Source organism: Podarcis filfolensis (assembly GCF_964270895.1).
Source record: "Podarcis filfolensis genome assembly, contig: HAP1_SCAFFOLD_167, whole genome shotgun sequence".
Lineage (NCBI taxonomy): Eukaryota > Metazoa > Chordata > Lepidosauria > Squamata > Lacertidae > Podarcis > Podarcis filfolensis.
The window spans coordinates 37,777-63,421 of NW_028149413.1; the positions used below are offsets into that span (position 1 = coordinate 37,777).

Here is a 25,645-nt window from a genome sequence, read left to right on the forward strand (position 1 = left end):
AACCAGGACGGAAACCGGACTGAAATGGATCTAAAGCCGATGTTTCCTCCGGAAACCTACCAAGCTGTTCAGGACCCCTCTCTCGATTACCTTACCCACTTCAGAGGGTCTGCCGGACTTACCACAGGCTCAGACCACTGCCGTGCCTGACATTCCGCCAACTCCACTCGCAGAGGTTCCACCCACAGCAGCGGATCTAGGGGACTTGGTCTCAATGCCACCTAGGGTCGCACCACAGCCTCAGCAAGAATTGGGTGGCCCCCCGGACTTGGCTACCAGTCCCCGGCGGTCTGGCAGAGCTTCCAAGCGCCCAACTTATTTAAAGGACTATGTTGTGGGACATGTATCACTGTTGGTCTAAGTAAGTGAAATGTAACCAATAATGCTTTTGCACCTAATTGAACCATTACGTGTAGTGCTGTATATAAGGAAAGCATTACGATTGTAACTAACGCCTTATCTCGGTGGGGAGGGGTGTTATGTACTGAAGTTCTCACCCTGGGCCAGCAGGGGGATACTGTAGATAGTTATGCAAATGAAGGATCAAAAGTGATGTTCAGTGATTGGATAGTTTTTGAAAGTTGCTACAGTAACGTTGTACTGGAGCTCTATATAAGCAGGCTGACTGAGCCCTTCAGTTCAGTTCTGTTCTGGCCTCTGAATAAATGTGCTGGTCCAGGGGGGAGGTTACCGTGGGGTGAGGTCTAGGACCTGAGTCGAGGGTCCTCCACGGGCGAAGCGGGGTACACAGCGAGGAGCCGGGCAAGGACAGGAACTCTGGGGGAACCGGACTGGGTGCTGGCCGAAACAGCTCTTCAACGACGTTGCTCCCGCAACCTGGGACCGGGCTGACTGGCCTTTATCTTCTCTGAGGCCAGGGGCGGTCCCGGCCCCCAGGAGACCCGCCTCTCCTGGCCTTAAGGTGAGCACTCCTCCTGGGAGAAACCAGTTCCCTTTGCCTCTCTGCCCTGAGCCTCTGCAGTTCAGGAGAGGCTGAAGGGTTACTGGACCCAGGGGGAGACTCACCTGTAGGCACTGAGTCCTCAACCACTTCCGGAGCCAGAGTGGATTCACCTGGTGCCTGTTCCTGAGGATCCGGCACAGGTGCAGGCGCTTCAGAATCAAGGCTCTGCCCCAGTTCAGCCGGCCCTGGAGGCGGGGACTCCTGTGCAGGATGGGATTCCTCCGGTTCAGCCTCTGAATCGGATTCCCAGGCCATCACAATAAACAAGAGCTGTTTGAAGAATCGCTGTGTCGTCTGATATGTTCACCCACAACTTAACACTGCAGGCCAGATTCACAACCCTGGTGGGCTGGATTTGGCCCAGGGAACACAGTTTGAGGACCCCTGGTCTACACTGACTGGCAGCAGCTCCCCAGAGTTTCAGGCAGGGATTTTGTCCAGCCCTTGCAGGAGATGCCAGGGGTTGACCCTGAGACATTCTGCATGCCAAGCAGATGCTCTAGGGCTCCCCATATTTCCCTGCACTTTCAACATTATGCTATTAGCAAGCGTGGAGATTCTACCTGCCTCTTTTGAAAGGAGAACACTCACCTGATCAATAGTAATAGTGATAATAATAATTAATAATTTATACCCCACCCATCTGGCTGGGTTCCCCAGCCACTCTGGGCAGCTTCCAACAAAATATTAAAATATAATAGTCCATCAAATATTCAAAGCTTCCCTAAACATCATAACAACAACCATCCATTTTCAGTCCATTGAATTAGCAATTAAGCATTTCTGGAAAGGGAAATGGCATACTTTTGTTGCGTGCATAAGCGTGCATAAGAAAGTATTACTCATTTATGATGAGAATGGGATTTATTTATTTTGAACTTCACTGGGTTCCTCCTTGGCAGCCAGTGTGATTGTTTCAGCAGGGCTAGAACTCAGGACCCGCTGCCTTGAGGGACATCTAAGAGCAGTTGGGCAGGGGAAAGGTCTCCCTTGGGAGGCGGTGGACTCTCCTTCCTTGGAGGTTTCTGAGCAGAGATCGGACGGCGATCTGCCATGGATGCTTTAGCGGAGATTCCTGCATTGCTTTGGGTTGGACTAGATGACCCTGGGATCCCCTCCTATCTCTCCACTCCTGAATTCTAGGAGGAGCTTCCTTGCCTCCTGCAAAGCCCTTTTCCCTGCAAGCTCTTCCTCTGGTTTCCGGCCAAGGGAGGGAGATGCTCAGAGTCCAGCCAAGAGCCTCCCCCCCAAAAGGATATCTGGGCATTGGCGTAGCCAGGGGGGCAGCTGCCCCCCGAAATCCATAAGAAATAATAAGAATCTGAGGTTCTGCCAAGGGAGAGATGGCTGAGCTGGAGGGACTCGGCTTGGCAAGGGTTAAAGGGAACTGAGCTGCATTCCTAGAGAGGAAGCAAGGGGGGGCTGGTCCTCCAGAGCCAAGGCCCCTCCCTCCCCAGTCCTTTCCTGCAAGGAAGGGGGGGTGTTGCTTTGGTGTCTCTCCTGCAAGGGCCGAATCGCAGCCCCCTCCTGGGATCTGGTGAGTCCATAGCTGTCAACTTTCAGATTTGAAAATAAGGGATCAGCAGCCTCGAAAATAAGGGATCAGCAGCCTTGAAAATAAGGGATCAGCAGCCTCACCTGTCCTTGGGACAGTGTACGGGATATCTAACAATATCAGCGGGAAGCAGCGGGAAACGGCGCTGGAATAAGGGAATTTCCCACAAACAAACAAAAGGAAGGTTGCCAGCTATGGGTGAGTCTCCTCTCTCTCCCCCCAGAGGGTGCAGTGGGGAGACGGTGGGGGTCCCAGGGCTGCAGCAGGGGAGGGGGCCTGGGGGGCTTGATCTGCTTCTGCAGGGGGGGACCCCAAGTCAGGGAGGAGAGGGTCCTGCCAGGGAGGGGCCAGGTCTGCCACGCTCTCCTTCCTGCAGATCAGAGGATCCCTGACTCCCACGAAATCTCCCTTTTTAAAACAAAGAAGTCCCTGGGACTTTGACTCTGTGTGACATCGCTCAGCCTCATTGCACAACAGAGGAAACATGTGCAAATGGTTTTGCTAAGCTGGAGGAGGAGGTGGACTAGCCCCCCCCCCCCCAATAAAGAACAGCGGGGAGGAAGGAAGGAAAAGTAGGAAAGAGAGACCAGGAATAAAGAGAGGGATCCCAGCCCATAGTCTGGCTGCTGCATTGCGGACCAGTTTGTGTTAAGCTATCTAACAGAACAACAAAAAAATCAAAAAATCAAGGGAGATGTCTTTGGCCCCGCCCACTTGGCCCTCTGGGGGCTGGCCAGATACATTCCTGGCCCTCAGAAGAGAGAAAAAAAGAGATCTCACCCCCACGAATCTGTCTGGACAGCGGCAGAGATTGCAGAAAAGGAGACAGAAGCAGGGAGTGGAGGTGGGGTGGGGGTGGGGGTGGGGGTGAGGAGCAACTCCTGAGGACCCCCGAGTGAGGACCCTCACTAGAGCCAAGCATCCATTTTCCACAAGATACAAATGACTCCCTTGTCAGTCACTTCTGACTTCAGGCATTGACTGGAAGGATGGAGAAACCAGGTTGATTAATCTGACAGAAATCCCTTCAGTTGCCTCCACATTCTGCATTGCTAGAAGGCTAGAGACTTATTTCTTCTCCTCTTCCTCCTCCTCTTGTTCCTAGCAAGGAGCATCATGCTTGCTCAGGGAACCATTTCCCCCCCGTCCTACATATTTTGTAACAGAACAATGTATTTGCTTTGTAGGATTTGCTAGAGCTTCTCATTAAGACGGACAGAACTTGGCAGAAGACCAAAGGGTTCCTTCCGATCTCTCAGAGGCTTCCTGAGAGCACAGATGGATGAGCAAGACTCGGCTGGCCCTGAAGCAGGAAGAGGCCATGCCATCCAAACTGGAAGCAGTGGGGGATTCTGGGAAAACTCTGTGCAAAAGATCCTGGGTGAGGAGGACACCCTCTGCTCAGAGGTGCAGAGCCAGCAGTTGAGGCAGTTCTGCTGCCAGGAGGCCAAAGGACCCCGAGAGGTTTGCAGCCGACTCCACCACCTTGACCATCAGTGGCTGAAGCCAGAAAGGCACACGAAAGCTGAGATGCTGGACCTGGTGATCTTGGAGCAGTTCCTGGCTGTCCTTCCCCTGGAGATGGAGAGCTGGGTGAGGGACTGTGGAGCGGAGACCAGTTCCCAGGCGATAGCCCTGGCCGAAGGTTTCCTCCTGAGTCAGGCAGAGGAGAGAAAGCAGGTGAGAGAGACTTTCCTCTGGATACTCCCAAGGGGCTCCAAACAGGACGGAGAACATCCCATAATGGTCTGCTGATGGCTCATCCTTTTTCTGGGAAGGCATCCATGGAATGAGATCTCTCACCCTTAATGTTTTTGTCTTTGTCATTCTCTTTCTAGCATTTCTCCCCATTCTCTGTTTTGAATCCTTGTTTCTTTCTCAGGGAAAGGATCTCTTTGCAGAAATGGACCTGGATTCCTGTGAGGCAGAGAGGCCTCCGTTGGACACCAGAGAGAGGCCACTGGGTAAGGAGGAAGGTGGCTTTTCTCCATTCGGTCTCTTTCTGTTGGTTTTCCAATTCATCTGAGGGTTCTTTTCACCTTGTTTTGGGGAGAGACGGTTCGGAAGAAGGGTCCAGAGGAGGGGAGATGTATTTCTGCACAAACAAACATATGCAATGGGCACAAACATCCAAATGCTCTCCGCAGGTAAGGCTTTCTCAAAGGCCCATCTGTAGTTAGAGATGCCCTGTTTCACCTGTGAGAGAATCAGGCACTCCTGGCGTCCTGCTTACCTTTTTTCTCTTGCAGGTGGCAGAAGGATTCCGGCAAGACCTCCTGATCCGCCTTTTCATGGGGGCAAAAGGGAAGCAGCGGCTGTGGAACCAGATCAGGTCAGGGGAACCTGCCTTGTGGGGACAGAGGCTGAGGGATGGAGCAATGTCATGGACTGGTTGGGCACAGAGGAGTGGTGGGAGGAAGCAGCCGGGGAACCAGGAAGGGAAGACAGCTCAGAGCCAAAGGAGTGGAGGTGGAGGAAGGATGAGCGGGTAGAGGGAGAAGAGGGAGAAGCCTGGGAAGAGGAGGTGTCAGAAGCTGAAGGGGAAACAGGGCTTAGTGAGCTGGGAGACTCTGTGGCAGAATGCAGTGCAGAATCAGAGGCAGAAGAGGAAGGAGGCAAGTGGGAGAGGAAGGTTGAGAGGCAGAGGTGAGTCAGGAGAAGGAGGAGCCACCGGTGGCTCCCTCTCCTTTTGCCAGAAGCCATCCTCCCTGCTTGTCTCTCAGAACCAGGAGACCCCCTGCAATGCAGGAATCTCTGCTAGATCATCCAAGACAGATGGCCATTCAAAATAGGCTTATTTTATTTCCAGATTGATAACTGAATGCAAAAATTGGTTTCTAAGCAGTGGACAAATGAGAACAAATAGTGGCCTGGATTCCCCTAACCAGCCCCATCGGCTGCAAAATGGGGCCTGCCTTCCATTCCTCCCCCTCCCCATTCCTCCATGAATCACTTGAATTTGGCTCTAGGGCATTGGGAGGGAACTCCCCAGAACAGCCCAGGAGGAGAGGAGAAAGTGGATCCTTCCATTGGGGAAACTGGAATGCTTGCCTAGGCAGAATGACTTGAATAACACAAGGTGGGGTACCACCTATTTGCACAAAAACGAATACCCATAATTAAAATGCAGATTAAAATAAGCATCCATAAATAAAATGTGCAGCAAAGCAATCCTATTGAAACAACAACGGAATTTACAGGAAGGAAACAACATAGCATTGTGGAGTAGATCATATTTCTGCTGTCTCAGAGGAGGACATTTCCCTTTTTCTTTTAGGGTCCAGTGTGCTTTGAAGATATTGCTGTTCGTTTCACGGATGAGGAGTGGGCGTTGCTGGATCCTGACCAGAGAGCTCTGCATAAGGACGTCATGGAGGAGAATCGTGGGATCGTGGCCTCTCTTGGTAAGGCTCCCTGTGGGATCGTCCTATCTGCCTGGAAATTTAAAAAATACCTCTATGTCAGTGTTCCCCAACCTTGGGCCTCCAGCTGTTTTTGGACTACAATTCCCATCATCCTTGACCACTGGTCTTGCTAGTGAGGGATGATGGGAGTTGTAGTCCAAAAACAGCTGGAGGCCCAAGGTTGGGGAACACTGCTCTATGTGACGAACGTCATATATTTTCACAGAGCTCAACAGCGCCCCCTACAACACATGGGAACCTAACACCCCCACAATAAAGAGTAACTTACAGTTTTTTCTTTGAACAATTTTCCTCAAATTATTCCTTTTTCTACCACGATTGGGCTGCTTTCAACTGCCCAGGCCATCTTAAATGTCAGCTTCAGAATTGTTAGGAAAGATAAGTAGCTTCAGGTTTTCTGCTTTTGTTTTTGCTCCTGTCAGTCTTGGGTTGACCAAAGAGACGACTGACATTGGAGATGGAGGGGATGCCATGACTGGGCCAAACAAAATTCATCCCAGAGAAGAGCTAGACTTATTGAATTTCAGGTAGAAGTAGCAGTGGTGATGATGATGATGATGATGATGATGATGATGATGATGATGATACAGTGGTACCTCGGTTTACAAACTTAATCTTTTCTGGAAGAGGACTGTTCTTAAATCAAGGTACCACTGTAGTAATAAAAATAATTTTTGTTTATACCCTGCCCATCTGGCTGCATTCTCCCAGCCACTCTGGGCAGCTTCCAACACACATATAAAAATGAAACATAAATAATAATAATCTGATTCCATATAAAAGAACATTAACTTTAAAATGAACAACTTCTCCTAGTGGCCAAAATTGTGGAAAGCTTTTGTGAAAAGTGTATTTCTGAGGTTTGATGGCTCATAACACCACTTTTGAGTGGAGTAATACCATAAATTTATATAGCAATGGAAAGATAATTTAATGAAGAATGTAATGCAATGAATTTTATGAAGGAGTATTTATTAGAACAGCAGTCATAAAGAAAAAACGTGAAACCTTTGGTAACCATTGGTAACCTTTAGCTTTAATTACGGCCTTACAACGCCTTCCCTTGAAGTGAACCAAGTCTTTAGTTCTGCAGCTGTAATAATGGGAAACCAAGACTGAATTCTGGCCTCTATTAATTGGGCTTTATTGCTGGGTTGCTTCTGAATAACAAGTTTCTTTAGTCGGCTCCAAAGATTTCTGATTGGTTTAAAGTTTGGGCTATTCCCAGGCCATTCCAGCAGTGAAATATCGTTATCTTGAAAGCACCTTTTGCACACAGCACCAACACGACATAGAGCTGAATCCTGTTGAAAATATATAAATGCTTCTGTATCTGGGAAAAGATCACCTGCGGAACACTTCAGTTTGGGTTCACGTATTTCGTTTATGCATTTTTCCGCATTTATATTCCCATTAATGATGCAAATTCTGCCCACACCTTTTGCTGCGATACAACCCCAGATCATCACACTGTATGGGTGTTTCACGGTTAGTGTAATGCAAGTAGGATGTAAATCTTCTCTGATTCTTCTCCTCAGGTATTTCATGCCATCACTACCAAGCAAGGAGATTTGGGTTTCATCGCTCCAAATAACACCGCCCCATTGTTCCACTGTCCAGTTAACATGGGTTTCATCTTTTCAACCTTTGCAGGAGAGATAACAATGGCTTTTTCTTAGAATTCTAACATTTAGACCAGTCCTTGCATTCAACTTCCCATTTCATTGCGCCATGTCATCTTGTATACACCCAGATGATTTTCTTCTGTCATGTAGGCACAGTCTCTCCACTCGTCCATCGTCACTTTTGTAGTGACTGAGTCTCCTTATAAAAAGGAGGGCCAGTCTTGACAGACTCTAGGGTTGTGCGCCCATCTCACTCAAGAGGCCGGGGGGCAGCGCTGTCCGGAGACACTTCCGGGTCACGTGGCCAGTGTGACATCGCTGCTCTGGCGAGCCAGAGCCGCACACGGAAACGCCGTTTACCTTCCCGCTAGTAATCGGTCCCTATTTATCTACTTGTACCCGGGAGTGCTTTCGAACTGCTAGGTTGGTAAGCGCTGGGACCGAACAACGGGAGCCCACCCCGCCGCGGGGATTCAAACCGTCAACCTTTCGATCGGCAAGCCCTAGGCGCTGAGGCTTTTAGCCATAGCGCCACCCGCGTCCCTGAGTCTACTTATACCTCTTCAAAAATATAGAAAGGCCAACTTCGGTTAAGTTTTCCCCAATCTCTCTTCTAATTTCTCCATATCTGTAGCCTTCTTCACTTAATAGTACAATCTTACTCACTTTCTGGGGACCAGTCAACTCCTTGTGCTATTTCTATAATTTTATTATGTCTTACACCCTCACTAAATGAAAGAACACAAAAAACCAACAAACTTGATAGCAATCACATAGCACACTGACAAAAGTCAACCAAAGCAAGTTGTGCTTCCTTTTTCAGGTTATTTGGCTATAACGTTTGATAGAATACGGGTAATTGAACAAACTTTGTTGGATTGCATTCTTGATTGCATTTTTGATCGAATTATCTTTCCATTGATATATAATTTTATGACATTACTCCAAATGAAGCAGTGTTATAAGCCATCAAAACTCTGAAATACACTTTTTTCCAAAAGTCTTTCACAATTTTGACCACTGCTTTATATAAACAAAGCAACATTCAACAACTCATCCGAATCTCATATTAAACAAACAACACAGGTAATGAACACACACGCAACTCCCTTCAGTTCTTCTCCATTTGCTCCTGAGGCTCTAATCCCTTTTTGTCCCCAATGCAGATTGTGATGAATTGGAAATCGAGAACAAAGGTGACCACGAAAAAATCCCCAGAGAGGAGAAGCCACTAAAAAATTTGGAGTGTGGAGAAAGCTGCAGTCAGAGCTCCAATTCCACTTCCCATCAACAAAATCTCATTGGAAAGAAACTCTATCAGTGCATGGGATGTGGAAAGAGCTTCACTCATAGCTCCTCTCTCACTTCCCGTCAAAGAATTCATACAGGAGAGAAACCCTATCAGTGTGTGGAATGTGGAAAGAGCTTAACTCATAGCTCCTCTCTCACTTCCCATCAAAGAATTCATACAGCGGAGAAACCCTATCAGTGTGTGGAATGTGGAAAGAGCTTCACATGTAGCTCCTCTCTCACTTCCCATCAAAGAATTCATACAGTGGAGAAACCCTATCAGTGTGTGGAATGTGGAAAGAGCTTCAGAAAGAGCTCCGATCTCATTTCTCATCAAAGAATTCATATAGGGGAGAAACCCTATCAGTGTGTGGAATGTGGAAAGAGCTTCGGTCGGAGCTCCACTCTCACTAACCATCAAAGAATTCATACAGGGGAGAAACCCTATCAGTGTATGGAATGTGGAAAGAGCTTCAGTCGGAGCTCCAATCTCACTTCCCATCAAAGAATTCATACAGGGGAGAAACCCTATCAGTGTGTGGAATGTGGAAAGAGCTTCACTCATAGCTCCCATCTCACTTCCCATCAAAGAATTCATACAGGGGAGAAACCCTATCCGTGCGTAGAATGTGGAAAGAGCTTCAGTCAGAGCTCCTCTCTCACTTCTCATCAAAGAATTCATAAAGGAGAGAAACCCTATCAGTGTGTGGAATGTGGAAAGAGCTTCAGTAAGATCTCCACTCTCACTTCCCATCGAAGAATTCATACAGGGGAGAAACCCTATCCGTGCGTAGAATGTGGAAAGAGCTTCACTGATAGCTCCTCTCTCACTTCTCATCAAAGAATTCATACAGGGGAGAAACCCTATCAGTGTGCGGAATGTGGAAAAAGCTTCATTAGAAACTCCGATCTTACTTCCCATCAAAGAATTCATACAGGGGAGAAACCCTATCAGTGTGTGGAATGTGGAAAGAGCTTCACTCACAGCCACAGTCTCACTTCCCATCAAAGAATTCATACAGGGGAGAAACCCTATCAGTGTGTGGAATGTGGAAAGAGCTTCACATGTAGCTTCTCTCTCACTTCCCATCACAGAAATCATACAGAGGAGAAACCCTATCAGTGCTTTGAATGTGGAAAGAGCTTCACTGATAGCTCCCATCTCACTTCCCATCAAAGAATTCATACAGGGGAGAAACCCTATCAGTGTGTGGAATGTGGAAAGAGCTTCAGTCAAAGATCCCATCTCACTTCCCATCAAAGAATTCATACAGGGGAGAAACCCTATCAGTGTGTCGAATGTGGAAAGAGCTTCAGTCAAAGCTCCCATCTCACTTCCCATCAAAGAATTCATACAGGGGAGAAACCCTATCAGTGTGTGGAATGTGGAAAGAGCTTCAGTCAGAGTGCCCATCTCACTTCCCATCAAAGAATTCATACAGGGGAGAAACCCTATCAGTGTGTGGAATGTTGAAAGAGCTTCAGTCAAAGCTCCCATCTCACTTCCCATCAAAGAATTCATACAGGGGAGAAACCCTATCAGTGTGTAGAATGTGAAAAGAGCTTCAGTCAGAGCTCCGATCTCACTTCCCATCAAATAATTCATACAGGGGAGAAACCTTATCAGTGTATGGAATGTGGAAAGAGCTTCACTGTTAGCTCTAAACTCACTTCCCATCAAAGAATCCATACAAAGGTCGGAAAAACCATTATACAGCTTTAGGAGCCAGGCAAATCCACACCTTTTTAACCAGGCCTTTTTCTTATTGACATCTAATGCTATTTTAACACGTGATGTTTTGTGTTTTTATGTTATGTTCTAAGTATTCTGAGACTTGTGGGTGTAGGGAATACAGCCACTCTTAAATTCCTAGGGGTCTTTGCCCCCCCCATAAAATATATGTGTTTGCTTGGTACATTTACCGTATTTTTCGCCCCATAGGACGCACCGTCCTATAGGATGCATGTAGTTTTTTTTGGGGGGGGGGAATAAAGAAAAAAAATTATTTCCCCCCCAGGCACGGGGCTGGTGCGGTGGAAGCTCGAGCTTCCCCTGACCCCAGCCCCCAGAAGATCCTGCTATCCGCAAGCCTAGGGAGCTGCGCCGGTCTCCCCAGGCTTGCGGACAGCTGTGCGAAGCCCGGGCGCACTGAGGCTTCCTAATGCAGGCAGCTCTGCGCGACCCTCCAGAGGCCGGCGCGGCTTGGCGCCGGGCTCCGGAGGGATGCGCAGAGCTGCACAGAGCCCGGGAGGGCAGGCAGTTCTGCGCGACCCTTTGGAGGCGCTGGGCTCCAGAGGTTTGCGCAGAGATTCCTGAAGCCTGGAGAGCGAGAGCCTCTCACTCTCCAGGCTTCAGCGAAACCCTGTATTCGCCCCATAGGACGCACCCACATTTCCCCTTCATTTTTGGAGGGGAAAAAGTGCATCCTATAGGGCAAAAAATACGGTATATGCCTTCTTGTAAATCTTAAGAGACTTGCATGTCAGGCCTCTTAAGGCTATTTGCAAGTGTAGCAGTGCACATAGCTGGACATAGGATATCACATAAAAAAATAACACGTTGCATTTTGTTCTAAATTACTTGTGGCATACTTGCAGTTTGGAAGAAACATTCTCAATAGTGGCCTATGCTTTACACTTAGCGAGAAGGTCAAATAATGAGTGAAAAATGCAGTTTGTTTTGTTTCTGCCTTTTTTTTGTGTTCCCAGGTGTCAAACTAGCTCTCGTCTGGTCTCACACCTCCATCATATCACAGCAGTAACAATCCCTGGTGAATCCCTGGCTTTCATATTGACCATGTCACCTTGTAGTGGCACAGGTTTGGACATTTCTTGAGAGAGATGTCTTTGCCTTGGCCTTTCTATGGGATTTTTTTTTATTAGAGGCTCTGGTTTTGCATGCTAGGGAAGTTGCTCAGTTGTTCCTAAGGGACCAAAAAGCTAATTGCAGCCTGGATACACTTGCCCAATTCCAACGGAGTCCAATTAGAATTTATATAGCCCCATGGCTCGCCGATGTGGAGTTCTGGTCCCACTTGGTGGCGGCGGTCGGCCTGGGCCTTGTACGCATCATTGGCCTGGTGCAGTTGCTCCATCAATAGTTGGTGCTGAGACTGGAGCTCCTGGAGCCAATCTGTCAGCAGATGCTGGCAGCACGTCCAGGAACAAACGCGGATGGTAACCGTAAGTGGCCTGGAACAGGGTCTGCTGGGTGGAGGCGTTCACCGCGTTGTTGTAAGCGAACTCCTCCAATGCCAAGTGGTCGACCCAGTCTGGAGGTACTCCAGGTTCTGGTGGTCGATTCTCACTTCCACCAGGTGTCTTGCCCCCTCAAGATGATGGCCCCAGACCTCAAAGGCCACCTTGATGCAACATGGACCAGACATGACCCTCGTGGCAAGTTGGGTCGTGGGAGTAAATCAAAATGTCATCTAAGTACACCACCACGTACTTGTATAGCAAGACCTGGAACATGTGGTTGATGTACCGTTGGAACACGGCAGGCGCATTGCACAACCCGAAAGGCATTACCAGGTATTCGAACTGCCCATACCGTGTCCCAAATGCTGTCTTCCACTCATCCCCGGCTCGGATCCTAATCAAATTGTAGGCTCCCAGAAGGTGCAGATTGGTGAACATCTGCGCCCCTTGCACCCGCTCCAGCAACTCTGCAATAAGGGGCAAGGGATACCGGTCTGGGATGGTAATCTTATCCATGGCAGGGACAAAGCTCCCCACACTTCTTAATGAAGAGTACTGAAGCGGCGGTGGGCGAGGTAGAGGGCCAAATGAACCCGCACTCCAGGTTCTTGCGACGGAAGTCCTACAAGGCTTAGCGCTCTGGCTCCGTAAGACAGTACAGGCGGCTCACAGGCAGGGTCTCTCTGGGCTGGAGGTCTATGCCGCAGTCAAAAGACCAATGAGGCGGCAGCTGATCTGCCCCCTGTTCCTCAAACACTTCTTGGTAGTCCTGGTAAACAGCGGGGAGCGTTGACGCAGCTTCCCCCGTGGGGGCGGCCACTAGCATCTCAGACCGAGCATGGGGATACGGGTTTGGGAAGCGCACAGTCTGATTGACCCAGTCGATCTGAACATTGTGAGACTCCAGCCAGTCCATCCCGAGCACCAGGGGAAACTGGGGCATGGTGGCAATGTCCAAGGTGTGCACCTCCCGGTGCTGCTGGTGACACAGGACCAAGGGCTGAGTCTCCTGAGTAACGGTCCCCGAGCGCAGGAGCCGTCCGTCAATTGCCTCCACCTGTACCGGTTCTGGCTTGTCCTGGAGTGGCACCTGATGATGGGCGGCGAAGGCAGAGTCCATATAGGAGCGGGTTGCCCCTGAATCTACCAGAGTGTGGGTGAGAATCCAGGGCCCACCAGGGGGATATAGACGCACCAGAACTATGAGGTGTTGCAATTCCACCGGTGAGGACCCATCATGCGATGTTTGGGACCGCAGGTAGCCTGGGCCATCGGCTACTGGGGTTGGCCATTTCCCTGTGGCCGGCGTTTTCTCAGGACAGGATTGGGCATAGTGTCCACTCCCGCCGCAGTAGAGACACAGGTTTCCCTCCAGACGCCAAGTCTTCTCTGAGGGGGAGAGGTGAGGCCGCACTGCCCCAAGCTGCATTGGCTCCTCCAGTGACTTGGCTGTGGCCGTGGAACTGCTGGGAAGGACTGGAGCCGGGAGTGCTGGCGGCTCTGAGCCTGGTGATGGTCCTCCAACCGATTGTCTATCTGCAGGCTCCGTTGAATGAGGGTGTCCAGCGTGGCGGGGTGATGCATCATGGCCAGCTGGTCCAGTATCTCATCCTACAGCCCCTCGAGGTACTGGTCCTGAAGGGTGGAGTCATTCCAGGACAAGTCCTGTGCCAACAGTTGAAATTCTGTGGCGTAGGCGGCCACTGTGGAATTGTCCTGTTTCAACCGCCGAATCGCCCGATTGGCTTGACTCCCCTTCTGAGGGTTGACAAACGCGGTTTCCAGATGGTTGCAAAATGCTGTATAGTCTGTCAGCAAGGGAGAGTTGGCGGAGCAGCGGCAATGCCCACTTGGCCGCCCGGTCCTTCAGCAAGCTGATCAGGAAGTGCACCTTGGTGCGGTCATCGGGGAAATTCCGGGCTCGCCCCTGAATATACAGCTTGGCCTGGGCAAGAAACATGGGAAAGCTGGCCGGGGACCCATCGAATTTCTCTGGCAGGGCCACTGGGTACTTGCCAGAAGCTGGGGCGTCGGCACCAGGAGCTGATAAGGCGTCCAAACGCTGCTGAAGCGCTGTAACTGCATTGCTTAGCTGCTGAACGGTGTGGGTCAAGACCTGGTTTTCCTGAGTCAATGCCACCAGCGCAGCCGCCTGGTCAGCCATGGCTTCTGGTTCCTCCCGAACGCACCCCAACGAAGGGGGAGTGCGGGTGTGGTGGGAGCAAACTGTGCTGGTCCCGTGGGTTACCCGAGAGGCTAGGTCCAAGTCCGGTCCGTGGTCAAAGGTGCAACGTGGAAGCAGTCCGTAGTAGCTGAAGCTGGGTGCAGGGCAGGGAGTTGGGTGAAGTCAGGAACAGGCTTGCAAGCAGGGAGCCTGGGCGGGTCAGGAGCTCAGGCAGGAACTAGCAACCAACAATGTTGCTCCCGCAACTTGGGACTGGGGCTGGCCGGCTTTTATCTGCCCTGAGGCCTCTGTAACCCTGACCCTCTGCAGCTCAGGAGAGGCTGGATCTTCCTCCAGCAGCTGATCTTCATCCAGCAGCTGAAAGGGAAAAGTCAGTCTGTCAGTTGCTCACGAAGGGAGGGCTTCTCCACATCCGAGAGTGCAGAGTGGGGGGCAAGGAGGGCAAGTCTGAGTCCCTGCTCTGTTTCTCTCCAATACTCACCTCTGGGGGAGAGATGTGCAACTGTAGCACATCTGCAAAGAGAAGGACATGGGGACAGGTGAGTCCGTCCCTGAGCACTTGACAAGGCTATTCCAAGAGTTTTCTCCTGGATTTCAAGTCCTACTGCAGGGGAGGAGGGACATCCCAAGCCTTGGGGGCCAATCCTGGCCTCCTTCAACCAGAATGTGGCTCCCCAGGCCAGGGGTAAGCAAACTAAGGCCTGGGGACGGGATGTGGCCCAATCGTCTTCTCAATCTGGCCTGCAGATGATTTGGGAATCAGCATGTTTTTACATGAGTAGAATGTGTCCTTTTATTTAAAATAATAATAATAATAATAATAATAATAATAATAATAATAATAATAATAATAATTTATTATTTATACCCCGCCCATCTGGCTGAGTTTCCCCAGCCACTCTGGGCGGCTCCCAATCAGTGTTAAAAACAGTACAGCGTTACATATTAAAAACTTCCCTTAAGATGTCTTCTGAATGTCAGGTAATTATTTATCTCTTTGACATCTGATGGGAGGGCGTTCCACAGGACGGGCGCCACTACCAAGAAGGCCCTCTGTCTGGGTTATTTGTGGGGTATAGGAATTGGTTCACCCCCCCCAAAAAAATAGTCTGACCCCCCCCACATGGTCTGAGGGACGGTGGACTGACTCACGGCTTAAAAAGGTTGCTGACCAATGCCCCAGGCTAACAAGATGGTCAATATCCGGTTCCACTCCACCCTTTTAAAATTGAAATAACAAAATGGATCCCAACTTTCAGAGCATGTAAACCACATGAGTGAAAAGACCCCTGTGCCACTTACAGAAATAGGATTAAATTCCTTCTCCCACCTTTAAAGTAAACCTCTAAGTAACGAAACCAAATCGACCCAGGTCTGCCTTCCTCCACCAATCTGAACTTCCCTCTTCAAGCCAAAAGACAACATTTCCCTGTCCCCGGGCGAAACTCCCTGGCCTTTCATTGGTAGAGCTGCCACAACACTAGTGGCGTTTACCTCTCAGGGACTGACTGAGCAGGCGGCAAGATGCTTTCAGCCTCGGACACTTGGCGGGTTCTGAAATGGTCATGCAGGCCAGATTCACGACCCTGGAGGGCTGGATTTGGCCCGTGGGACATAGTTTGAGGACCCCTGACCTACACTGACTGGCAGCAGCTCCCCAGAGTTTCAGGCAGGGATTTTGTCCAGCCCTTGCAGGAGATGTCAGGGGTTGACCCTGGGACATTCTGCATGCCAAGCAGATGCACTAGGGCTCCCCATATTTCCCTGCACTTTCAACATTATGCTATTAGCAACCGTGGAGATTCCACCTGCCTCTTTTGAAAGGAGAACACTCACCTGATCAATAATGATGATGATAATAATAATAATAATAATAATAATAATAATAATAATAATAATTTATACCCCACCCATCTGGCTGGGTTCCCCAGCCACTCTGGGCGACTTCCAACAAAATATTAAAATACAATAGTCCAACAAATATTAAAAGCTTCCCTAAACATAATAACAACAACCATCCATTTCTGGAAAGGGAAATGGCATACTTTTGTATATTAGTATAAAAAGCATGCATAAGAAGGTATTACTCATTTATGATGAGAATAGGATTTATTTATTTTGAACTTCGCTGGATTCCTCCTTGGCAGCCAGTGCGATTGTTTATGCAGGGCTAGAACTCAGGACCCGCTGCCTTGAGGGTCATCTAAGAGCAGTTGGGCACAGATCGGACGGCCATCTGCCATGGATGCTTTAGCTGAGATTCCTGCATCATTGCTGGGGTTGGACTAGATGACCCTGGGATCCCCTCCTATCTCTCCACTCCTGAATTCTAGGAGGAGCTTCCTTGCCTCCTGCAAAGCCCTTTTCCCTGCAAGCTCTTCCTCTGGTTTCTGGCCAAGGGAGGGAGATGCTCAGAGTCCAGCCAAGAGCCTCACCCCCAAAAGGATATCTGGGCATTGGTGAAGCCAGGGGGGCAGCTGCCCCCTAAATCCATAAGAAATAATAAGAATCTGAGGATCTGCAAAGCGAGACAGGGCTGAGCGAGGGAGGACTCGGCTTTGCAAGGGTTAAAGGGAACTGAGCTGCCTTCCTAGAGAGGACAGGAAGCAAGAGGGGGCAGGTCCTCCAGAGCCAAGGCCCCTCCCTCCCCAGTCCTTTCCTTGCTTTGGTGTCTCTCCTGCAAGGGCTGCCTCGCTGCCCCCTCCTGGGATCTGGTGAGTCTCCTCTCTCTCCCACCAGAGGGTGCAGTGGGGAGACGGGGGGGGGGGGGTCCCAGGGCTGCAGCAGGAGAGGGTGCCTGGGGGGCCTGATCAGGGAGGGGCCAGGTCTGCCACGCTCTCCCTCCTGCAGATCAGAGGATCCCTGACTCCCACGAAATCTCCCTTTTTAAAACAAAGAAGTCCCTGGGACTTTGACTCTGTGTGACATCGCTCAGCGTCATTGCACCACAGAGGAAACATGTGCAAATGGTTTTCCAAAGCTGGAGGAGGAGGTGGACACTAGCCCCCCCCCAAAAAAAACCACGGGGAGGAAGGAAGGAAGGAAAGGTGGGAGAGAAAGGCCAGGAATAAAGAGAGGGATCCCAGCCCAGAGTCTGGCTGCTGCATTGCGGACCAGTTTCCCAGTGTCTCCCAGGGCAGCTCCCCACGGAGGCCACGGCAGCCATCCCCTCGCACCCAGAGCCTGGCATCCCAGGACCTCATCCTCTCTGTCCCAAAGGGATTGTTGCTGGAAAACCAGCCGGAAATGGGCGCTGCTACTCACTGAGCCTCCAGGGACCTTGGCATCAATGGCTGTGTGTGTGTTAAGCTGGCTAACAGAATAATAATAATAAATTGCCTGCCTGAATTTCAAGTGAGACGTATTTGGCCCCATCCACTTGGCTCTCTGGGGTTTTCCAGATACATACCTGGCCCTCAGAGCAAAGAAAAAGGGACCCCACCCCAGGAGTCTGTCTGGAGAGGGGCAGGAGTCTGTCTTGAGAGGGGCAGAGAGTCCAAGTGCAAGAAAAAGAGACAGAAGCAGGGGAGTGGGGGTGGGGGTGGGGAGCAACTCCTGAGGACCCCTGGATGAAGACCCCCACTAGAGCCAAGCATCCATTTATCATGAGATACAAATGACTCCTTTGTCATTCGGTTCTGACTTCATGAATTGACTGGGAGGCAGCAGAAACCAAGGTGATTAATCTCACAGAAATCCCTTCAGTTGCCTCCACATTCTGCATTGTGAGAAGGCTAGAGACTTATTTCTTCTCCTCTTCCTCCTTTTCTTTTCAAAAAGAAAGCTCATGGTCTGAGATGCGGTGAAGTCCAGCCCATTTCCCCCACCCGTCCTACAGATTCTGTAACAGAACAATGTATTTGCTTTGTTGGATTTGCTGCAGCTTCTCATTTAGACGGACAGAACTTGGCAGAAGACCAAAGGGTTCCTTCCGATCTCTCAGAGGCTTCCTGAGAGCACAGATGGATGAGCAAGACTCATCTGGCCCTAAAGCAGGAAGAGGCCATGCCATCCAAACTGGGAGCAGTGGGGGATTCTGGAAAAACTCTGTGCAGAAGATCCATGGTGAGGAGGACACCCTCCGCTCAGAGGTGCAGAGCCAGCAGGTGAGGCAGTTCTGCTGCCAGGAGGCCAAAGGACCCCAAGAGGTTTGCAGCCGACTCTACCACCTTGACCATCAGTGGCTGAAGCCGGAAAGGCACACGAAAGCTGAGATGCTGGACCTGGTGATCTTGGAGCAGTTCCTGGCTGTCCTTCCCCTGGAAATGGAGAGCTGGGTGAGGGACTGTGGAGCGGAGACCAGTTCCCAGGCGATAGCCCTGGCCGAAGGTTTCCTCCTGAGTCAGGCAGAGGAGAGAAAGCAGGTGAGAGAGACTTTCCTCTGGATACTCCCAAGGGGCTCCAAACAGGACAGAGAACATCCCATAATGGTCTGCTGATGGCCCATCCTTTTTCTGGGAAAACATCCATGGAATGAGATCTCACACCCTTCAAGTCTTTGTCATTCTCTTTCTAGTATTTCTCACCATTCTCTGTTTTGAATCCTTGTTTCTTTCTCAGGGAAAGGATCTCTTTGCAGAAATGGACCTGGATTCCTGTGAGGCAGAGAGGCCTCCGTTGGACACCAGAGTGAGGCCGCTGGGTAAGGAGGAAGGTGGTTTTCTCCTTTTGGTCTCATTCTGTTGGTTTCCCAACTCATCTGAGGGTTCTTTTCATCTTGTTTTGGGGGGAGACAGTTGGGAACAAGGGTCCAGAGGAGGGGAGATGTATTTCTGCACACAAAAAACAACAACATATGAAATGGGCACAAACCTCCAAATACTCTCAGTAGGTAAGTCTTTCTCAAAGGCCCATCTGTAGTTAGAGATGCCCTGTTTCACCTGTCAGAGAAGCAGGCACTCCTGGCGTCCTGCTTACCTTTTTTCTCTTGCAGGTGGCAGAAGGATGCCGGCAAGACCTCCTGATCCGCCTTTTCATGGGGGCAAAAGGGAAGCAGCGGCTGTGGAACCAGATCAGGTCAGGGGAAGCTGCCTTGTGGGGACAGAGGCCGAGGGATGGAGCAATGTCATGGACTGGTTGGGCACAGAGGAATGGTGGGAGGAAGCAGCCAGGGAACCAGGAAGGGAAGACGGCTCAGAGCCGAAGGAGTGGAGGTGGAGGAAGGATGAGCGGTCAGAGGGAGAAGAGGGAGAAGCCTGGGAAGAGGAGGTGTCAAAAGCTGAAGGGGAAACAGGGCTTAGTGAGCTGGGAGACTCTGTGGCAGAATGCAGTGCAGAATCAGAGGCAGAAGAGGAAGGAGGCGAGTGGGAGAGGAAGGTCGAGAGGCAGAGGTGAGTCAGGAGAAGGAGGAACCACCGGTGGCTCCCTCTCCTTCTGCCAGAAGCCACCCTCCCTGCTTGTCTCTCAGAGCCAGGAGACCCCCTGCAATGCAGGAATCTGCTAGATCATCCAAGACAGATGCCCATCCAAAAGAGGCTTATTTTATTTCCAGATTGATAACTGAATGCAAAAATTGAATCAGAGAATCAGAGAATCATAGAACCATAGAGTTGGAAGAGACCACAAGGGCCATCGAGTCCAACCCCCTGCCAAGCAGGAAACACCATCAGAGCACTCCTGACATATGGTTGTCAAGCCTTTGCTTAAAGACCTCCAAAGAAGGAGACTCCACCACACTTCTTGGCAGCAAATTCCACTGTCGAACAGCTCTTACTGTCAGGAAGTTCTTCCTAATGTTTAGGTGGAATCTTCTTTCTTGTAGTTTGGATCCATTGCTCCGTGTCCGCTTCTCTGGAGCAGCAGAAAACAACCTTTCTCCCTCCTCTATGTGACATCCTTTTATATATTTGAACATGGCTATCATATCATCCCTTAACCTCCTCTTCTCCAGGCTAAACATGCCCAGCTCCCTTAGCCGTTCCTCATAAGGCATCGTTTCCAGGCCTTTGACCATTTTGGTTGCCCTCCTCTGGACACGTTCCAGTTTGTCAGTGTCCTTCTTGAACTGTGCTGCCCAGAACTGGACACAGTACTCCAGGTGAGGTCTGACCAGAGCAGAATACAGTGGCACTATTACTTCCCTTGATCTAGATGCTATATCCTATTGATGCAGCCCAGAATTGCATTGGCTTTTTTAGCTGCCGCGTCACACTGTTGGCTCATGTCTAGTTTGTGGTCAACCAAGACTCCTTGATCCTTTTCACATGTAGTGCTCTCAAGCCAGGTGTCACCCATCTTGTATTTGTGCCTCTCATTTTTTTTGCCCAAGTGCAATACTTTACATTTCTCCCTGTTAAAATTCATCTTGTTTGTTTTGGCCCAGTTCTCTAATCTGTCAAGGTCGTTTTGAAGTGTGATTCTGTCCTCTGGGGTGTTAGCCACCCCTCCCAGTTTGGTGTCATCTGCAAATTTGATCAGGATGCCCTTGAGTCCATCATCCAAGTCGTTGATAAAGATGTTGAATAAGACCGGGCCCAAGACAGAACCCTGTGGCACCCCACTAGTCACTCTTCTCCAGGATGAAGAGGAACCATTGATGAGCACCCTTTGGGTTCGGTCAGCCAGCCAGTTACAAATCCACTGAGTGGTAGCATAGTCAAGACCGCATTTTACCAGCTTCTTTACAAGAATATCATGGGGCACCTTGTCAAATGCCTTGCTGAAATCAAGGTAGGCTACATCCACTGCGTTCCCTTCATCTACCAGGCTTGTAATTCTGTCAAAAAACGAGATCAGGTTCGTCTGACATGACTTATTTTTCAGAAATCCATGCTGACTATTGGTGATCACAGCATTCCTTTCTAGGTGCTCACAGACTGTTTGCTTAATGATCTGCTCCAGAATCTTCCCTGGTATTGATGTCAGACTGACTGGGCGGTAATTATTTGGGTCCTCTCTTTTCCCCTTTTTGAAAATAGGGACAACATTTGCCCTCCTCCAGTCTGCCAGGACTTCGCCTGTTCTCCAGGAATTCTCAAAGATGACTGCCAGTGGTTCTGAGATCACATCTGCCGGTTCTCTTAATACTCTTGGATGCAGTTCATCTGGCCCTGGAGACTTGAATACATCTAAACTAGCCAAGTATTCTCGTACTATCTCCTTAGTTATTCTGGGCTGTGTTTCCTTTGCTGAATCCTTTGCTCCAAATTCTTCAGGTCGGGCATTGTTTTCTTTATCGGAGAAGACTGAGGCAAAGAAGGCATTGAGGAGTTCAGCCCTTTCTGTGTCCCCTGTTTGCATTTCACCATCTTCTCCTCTGAGTGAACCCACTGTTTCTTTGTTCTTCCTTTTGCTACAAACATACCCATAAAAGCCTTTTTTGTTGCTTTTAACCTCTCTAGCAAGCCTGAGTTCATTCTGTGTTTTAGCTTTTCTGACTTTGTGTCTACACATGCTGGCTATTTGTTTGAATTCCTCTTTGGTGGTTTCCCCCCTTTTCCATTTTTTGTACACATCCTTTTTTAATCTTAACTCAGTTAAAAGTTCTTTAGATAGCCACCCTGGCTTCTTTAGGCACCTTCCATGTTTCCGTCTCCTTGGTATTGCCTGAAGTTGTGCTTTTACTATCTCCCTCTTAACAAACTCCCAGCCATCATGAACTCCCTTTCCTTTTAGTATTACTGTCCATGGGATCTCACCCAGCACTTCCCTAAGTTTTATGAAGTCGGCTTTCTTAAAGTCGAGAAATTGAGTCCTAGTATGCTTGGCTGCTCCTTTCCGCTGTATAGTAAACTTCAGAAGAGCATGATCACTCGCGCCTAATGATCCTTCCACTTCTACCCCACTAACCAGGTCATCAACATGGGTTAGGACCAGATCTAAAATGGCTGTTCCTCTTGTTGCTTCTCCCACTTTCTGGACAATGAAGTTGTCTGCAAGGCCAGTGAGGAATCTGTTTGACCTTATGCTCTTGGCTGAGTTTGACATCCAACAAATAACCGGGTAATTGAAGTCCCCATTACTACTATCTCCCTTCCTTTTGCATGCTTGGCCATCTGTTCCAGGAAGGCATCATCTATGTCCTCCGTTTGGCTTGGGGATCTATAGTAAACTCCCACAATGAGGTCAGTGTTATTCTTCTCTCCCTTAATTTTGACCCAAATGCTCTCACTTTGGCTTTGAGGTTCTAAATCTTGGATCTCTTCATTACTGTACAGTCTGCGCATTACTGTACAGACATTGAAGTCCATTAATCATTCCCCCGTGTCTCTTATTTAAGGATTTTTTCCTCCCACCACTAGGTCTGCGTGCTATTTGCTCCATTCGGTGTATGACATTTGGATGATCATCTTCATCAATTGATAGACTCCTACCTTCAGGAGCACTGTCTCCCTCCCCCACATTAGTCAGTTTAAAGCCCTCCTGATGAGGTTTCTGAGATTTTTGGCAAAAACATTCCTCCCAACCGTTGTGAGGTGCAGCCCATCGCTTGCCAGAAGTCCATCTTCAAGAAACTGCATTCCGTGATCTAAGAATCCAAACCGTTCCTGTTTATACCATTTGCGAAGCCAGTTGTTCACTTCCACTATTTCCCCCTCTCTCCCTGGGCCACGTCATTCAACTGGGAGGACAGATGAGATGACAATTTGTGCATTTAATTGCTTCAATTTCCTGCCCAGAACCTCGTAGTCTCTTTTCATCTTCTGGAGGCTATTGCTTGCAGTGTCATTGGTTTCCACATGAACCAAGAGGAAGGGGTATTTGTCAGTGGGTTTTATGATTCCTTGCAGTCGTTCAGTTAACATCTTGGATCTTAGCCCCGGGGAGACAGCACACTTCCCGAGACATCTTGTCAGGCCCACAGATCACTGCTTCTGTTCCCCTCAGTAGGGAATCCCCTATCACCACTACATGCCTCCTCTTAGGTCTGGTAGGGGTTCTTCCGTGAGCTGTCCGTTCCAAGGGCGCCTGGACATTCCCTGAGGACTGCCTTTGCTGCTCGTCTTCATATACCTGATTGACTGTAATGAGGGAGAGATCCTCAAATGGAGTCTGCTCTTCGTCTTCCATGCTAGGGGAAAGGACCTCAAAGCGATTGCGTATTTCTAAACAATCAGAGCGAACCCTGGGCCTCCTACTTCTCTGAGTCACGTTTCTCCATATATCTGGCTCCTGTGTTGGTGAACTAGCCTCCTTCTCAGGGGAGTCCCCTGTCTCCTCCTTGGTGGAGACGGTGTGCTCTGTTGCTTCCAATAAGAGCTCCAGCTCTCTAATTCTTTGGAGCATAGCTACACGTTCCTCCAGTTGCTGGACTTTGTCTTTTAAGAGGGCAATCAACATGCAATTGCTGCAGGTAAAGCTGCCTGCAACCTTTGGCAAGATGGCAAACATTGCGCAGGAACCACAGGCGACTGCAGCTGTTCCCTCACCCTCCATCTTGAGAACGTGTCGTTGGGGGTGACTACAGTGGTCCTCCATCATAAAAAGCGTGAAGACAGGACAAATAAATCCCCCCCAAAAAACCTAGGTCTCCCCCAACAAACGTTTGAGACTAGCTCCCCTAAATCTAAAAGATGGATCAAACTGCAAACTCTGATAAGCTCCTCCCACAGCTAATCACCTACCTCAACAGAAGCCCTGCCCCCTCTGACCTTTGCACAGGGAGAGCAGCTAATCAGCCACAAGAAACACACACAAGAAAACCCTTTTTCTTCAGCTGCTGCCCTGCAAGTTTCTAAGCAGTGGACAAATGAGAACAAATAGTGGCCTGGATTCACCTAACCAGCCCCATCGGCTGCAAAATGGGGCCTGCCTCCCATTCCTCCCCCTCCCCATTCCTCCATGAATCCCTCAAATTTGGCTCTAGGGCATTGGGAGGGAACTCCCCAGAACAGCCCAGGAGGAGAGGAGAAAGTGGATCCTTCCATTGGGGAAACTGGAATGCTTGCCTAGGCAGAATGACTTGAATAACACAAGGTGGAGTACAACTTATTTGCACAAAAACGAATACCCATAATTAAAATGCAGATTAAAATAAGCATCCATAATTAAAATGTGCAGCAAAGCAATCCTATTGAAACAACACCGCAATTTACAGGAAGGAAACAACAGAGCATTGTGGAGTAGATCATATTTCTGCTGTCTCAGAGGAGGACATTTCCCTTTTTCTTTTAGGGTCCAGTGTGCTTTGAAGATATTGCTGTTCGTTTCACGGATGAGGAGTGGGCGTTGCTGGATCCTGACCAGAGAGCTCTGCATAAGGACGTCATGGAGGAGAATCGTGGGATCGTGGCCTCTCTTGGTAAGGCTCCCTGTGGGAACATTATAGCTGCCTGGAAATTCAAAACATACCTCTATGGGACCAACCTCATATATTTTCACGGAGCTCAACCCTGGCCCCTATATCACCTGGAAACCTAACACCTCCACAATAAACAGTAAATTACAGTTTTTTCTTTGAACAATCTTCCTCAAATTATTCCTTTTTCTACCATGATTGTGTTAGGATATTGCTGTTCCGTTCCACCTAAACAGATGTGTGGAGCTATTGTATGTCACATGTCTGTTTACATTCCAGCACAGCTTGCTGGGAACTTCCGTTTGTGTATAGCTTTTGCCTCATGCTTCCTGCTCTTAGACATGAAGGAGAGCAGACATGTTTTTCTTTGTCTTGATCTATGCTGAATAAACTGCTTGTAAATATGCTTTACATATGCCTGTGTCCACCCTTCTGTCGTGAAGAGTTAATTACTCTGCTGATTAGACTGTGCTCCAGCTTCTGAAGAGTTCTGAAGCTGCGGGTCGCTGTTTGATGCTGTTCCGAGGACCGGAGTTTGCCCGGTTACCAGCCGGTGTGCTGTAGCCAGCTGGGGGCCTGCCAAATGCCCCTGTTTTCCTTGGACGCATCCCAACAGATTGGGCTGGTCTGAACTTCAGAGGCCATCTTAATGTTAGTTTTTATTGTTCAGCTCTGGCCCTTGAGCTGATATGGCTCATCTTGCCTTGAGCCCAGCAGAGTAAAATCCCAGAGTCCGCAAACGAAAGGATGAAGCAGGTATGGTGCTCCTTTGCGAAAAGCTTTATTCCTGAACTATGCTGAGAGCATACAAATATACATCTTGTCTCTGTGAGAAGCAGAGAGCAACTCTTAACGAAACGACAGAACAAAGAAACAGGAAACCAGTGAACGTCACATCCAGTCTCCCTTTCCCGTGGGAACCCAACAGTAACTTGACTGTGGAATGGAAACATAGTCCCATGACTCGCAGCTGCTGCTCAGTGAGGGAAACAGAAACTAACACTTAAATGTCAGCTTCAGAATTGTTAGGGAAGCTGAGTAGCTTCAGGTTTTTGTTTTTGCTCCTGTCAGTCTTGGGTTGACCAAAGAGACGACTGGCAGCGAAGCTCAGGTGCTGCCAGCCAGAGAAGAAGCGGGCCTGGGGAGAGGAGAGTTAGCAGCGG

At 49.3% G+C, this 25,645-nt stretch overlaps 2 protein-coding genes across 7 annotated transcripts; both read left to right on the top strand.

The window, feature by feature from the left end:
• Window positions 1-2,375: 2,375 nt before the first annotated feature.
• Window positions 2,376-11,532, top strand: LOC310755092 (uncharacterized protein). Of its 3 annotated transcripts, none has more exons than XR_014544152.1 (7): window positions 2,376-2,501; window positions 3,707-4,199; window positions 4,402-4,483; window positions 4,769-4,851; window positions 5,797-5,923; window positions 8,736-10,403; window positions 10,487-11,532. XR_014544152.1 is itself a non-coding variant. In XM_083631774.1 (7 exons), exons 2-7 carry the CDS (start codon window positions 3,798-3,800, stop codon window positions 10,680-10,682), a joined length of 2,394 nt encoding a protein of 797 aa, XP_083487900.1. In that variant the 5' UTR covers window positions 2,376-2,501; window positions 3,707-3,797; the 3' UTR covers window positions 10,683-11,532. The 3 variants fall into 3 exon arrangements, 2 of the variants coding, with proteins under 2 accessions (XP_083487900.1, XP_083487901.1); XM_083631774.1 differs by having other exon boundaries at window positions 8,736-10,259; window positions 10,507-11,532; XM_083631775.1 differs by having other exon boundaries at window positions 8,736-10,728.
• Window positions 11,533-17,879: 6,347 nt separating this feature from the next.
• LOC310755093 (zinc finger protein 213-like) lies at window positions 17,880-24,616 on the top strand. Of its 4 annotated transcripts, none has more exons than XM_083631778.1 (4): window positions 17,891-18,609; window positions 18,806-18,899; window positions 19,179-19,261; window positions 24,359-24,616. In XM_083631778.1, exons 1-4 carry the CDS (start codon window positions 18,100-18,102, stop codon window positions 24,602-24,604), a joined length of 933 nt encoding a protein of 310 aa, XP_083487904.1. In that variant the 5' UTR covers window positions 17,891-18,099; the 3' UTR covers window positions 24,605-24,616. The 4 variants fall into 4 exon arrangements, with proteins under 4 accessions (XP_083487902.1, XP_083487903.1, XP_083487904.1 ...); XM_083631779.1 differs by having other exon boundaries at window positions 17,892-18,609; window positions 18,806-18,887; XM_083631776.1 differs by lacking the exon at window positions 24,359-24,616 and having other exon boundaries at window positions 17,880-18,609; window positions 19,179-19,697.
• Window positions 24,617-25,645: the final 1,029 nt, after the last annotated feature.

Coding starts and splice junctions, on each gene's coding strand:
- LOC310755092 (XM_083631774.1), top strand. CDS start 3,798: ATGGATGAGCAAGACTCGGCTGGCCCTGAAGCAGGAAGAGGCCATGCC. Junction 4,200..4,401: donor AGGCAGAGGAGAGAAAGCAG/GTGAGAGAGACT, acceptor TTTCTTTCTCAG/GGAAAGGATCTCTTTGCAGA. Junction 10,260..10,506: donor GGAATGTGGAAAGAGCTTCA/GTCAGAGTGCCC, acceptor ATGTGGAAAGAG/CTTCACTGTTAGCTCTAAAC.
- LOC310755093 (XM_083631776.1), top strand. CDS start 18,100: ATGTATTTGCTTTGTTGGATTTGCTGCAGCTTCTCATTTAGACGGACA. Junction 18,610..18,805: donor AGGCAGAGGAGAGAAAGCAG/GTGAGAGAGACT, acceptor TTTCTTTCTCAG/GGAAAGGATCTCTTTGCAGA. Junction 18,900..19,178: donor GCCGCTGGGTAAGGAGGAAG/GTGGTTTTCTCC, acceptor TTTCTCTTGCAG/GTGGCAGAAGGATGCCGGCA.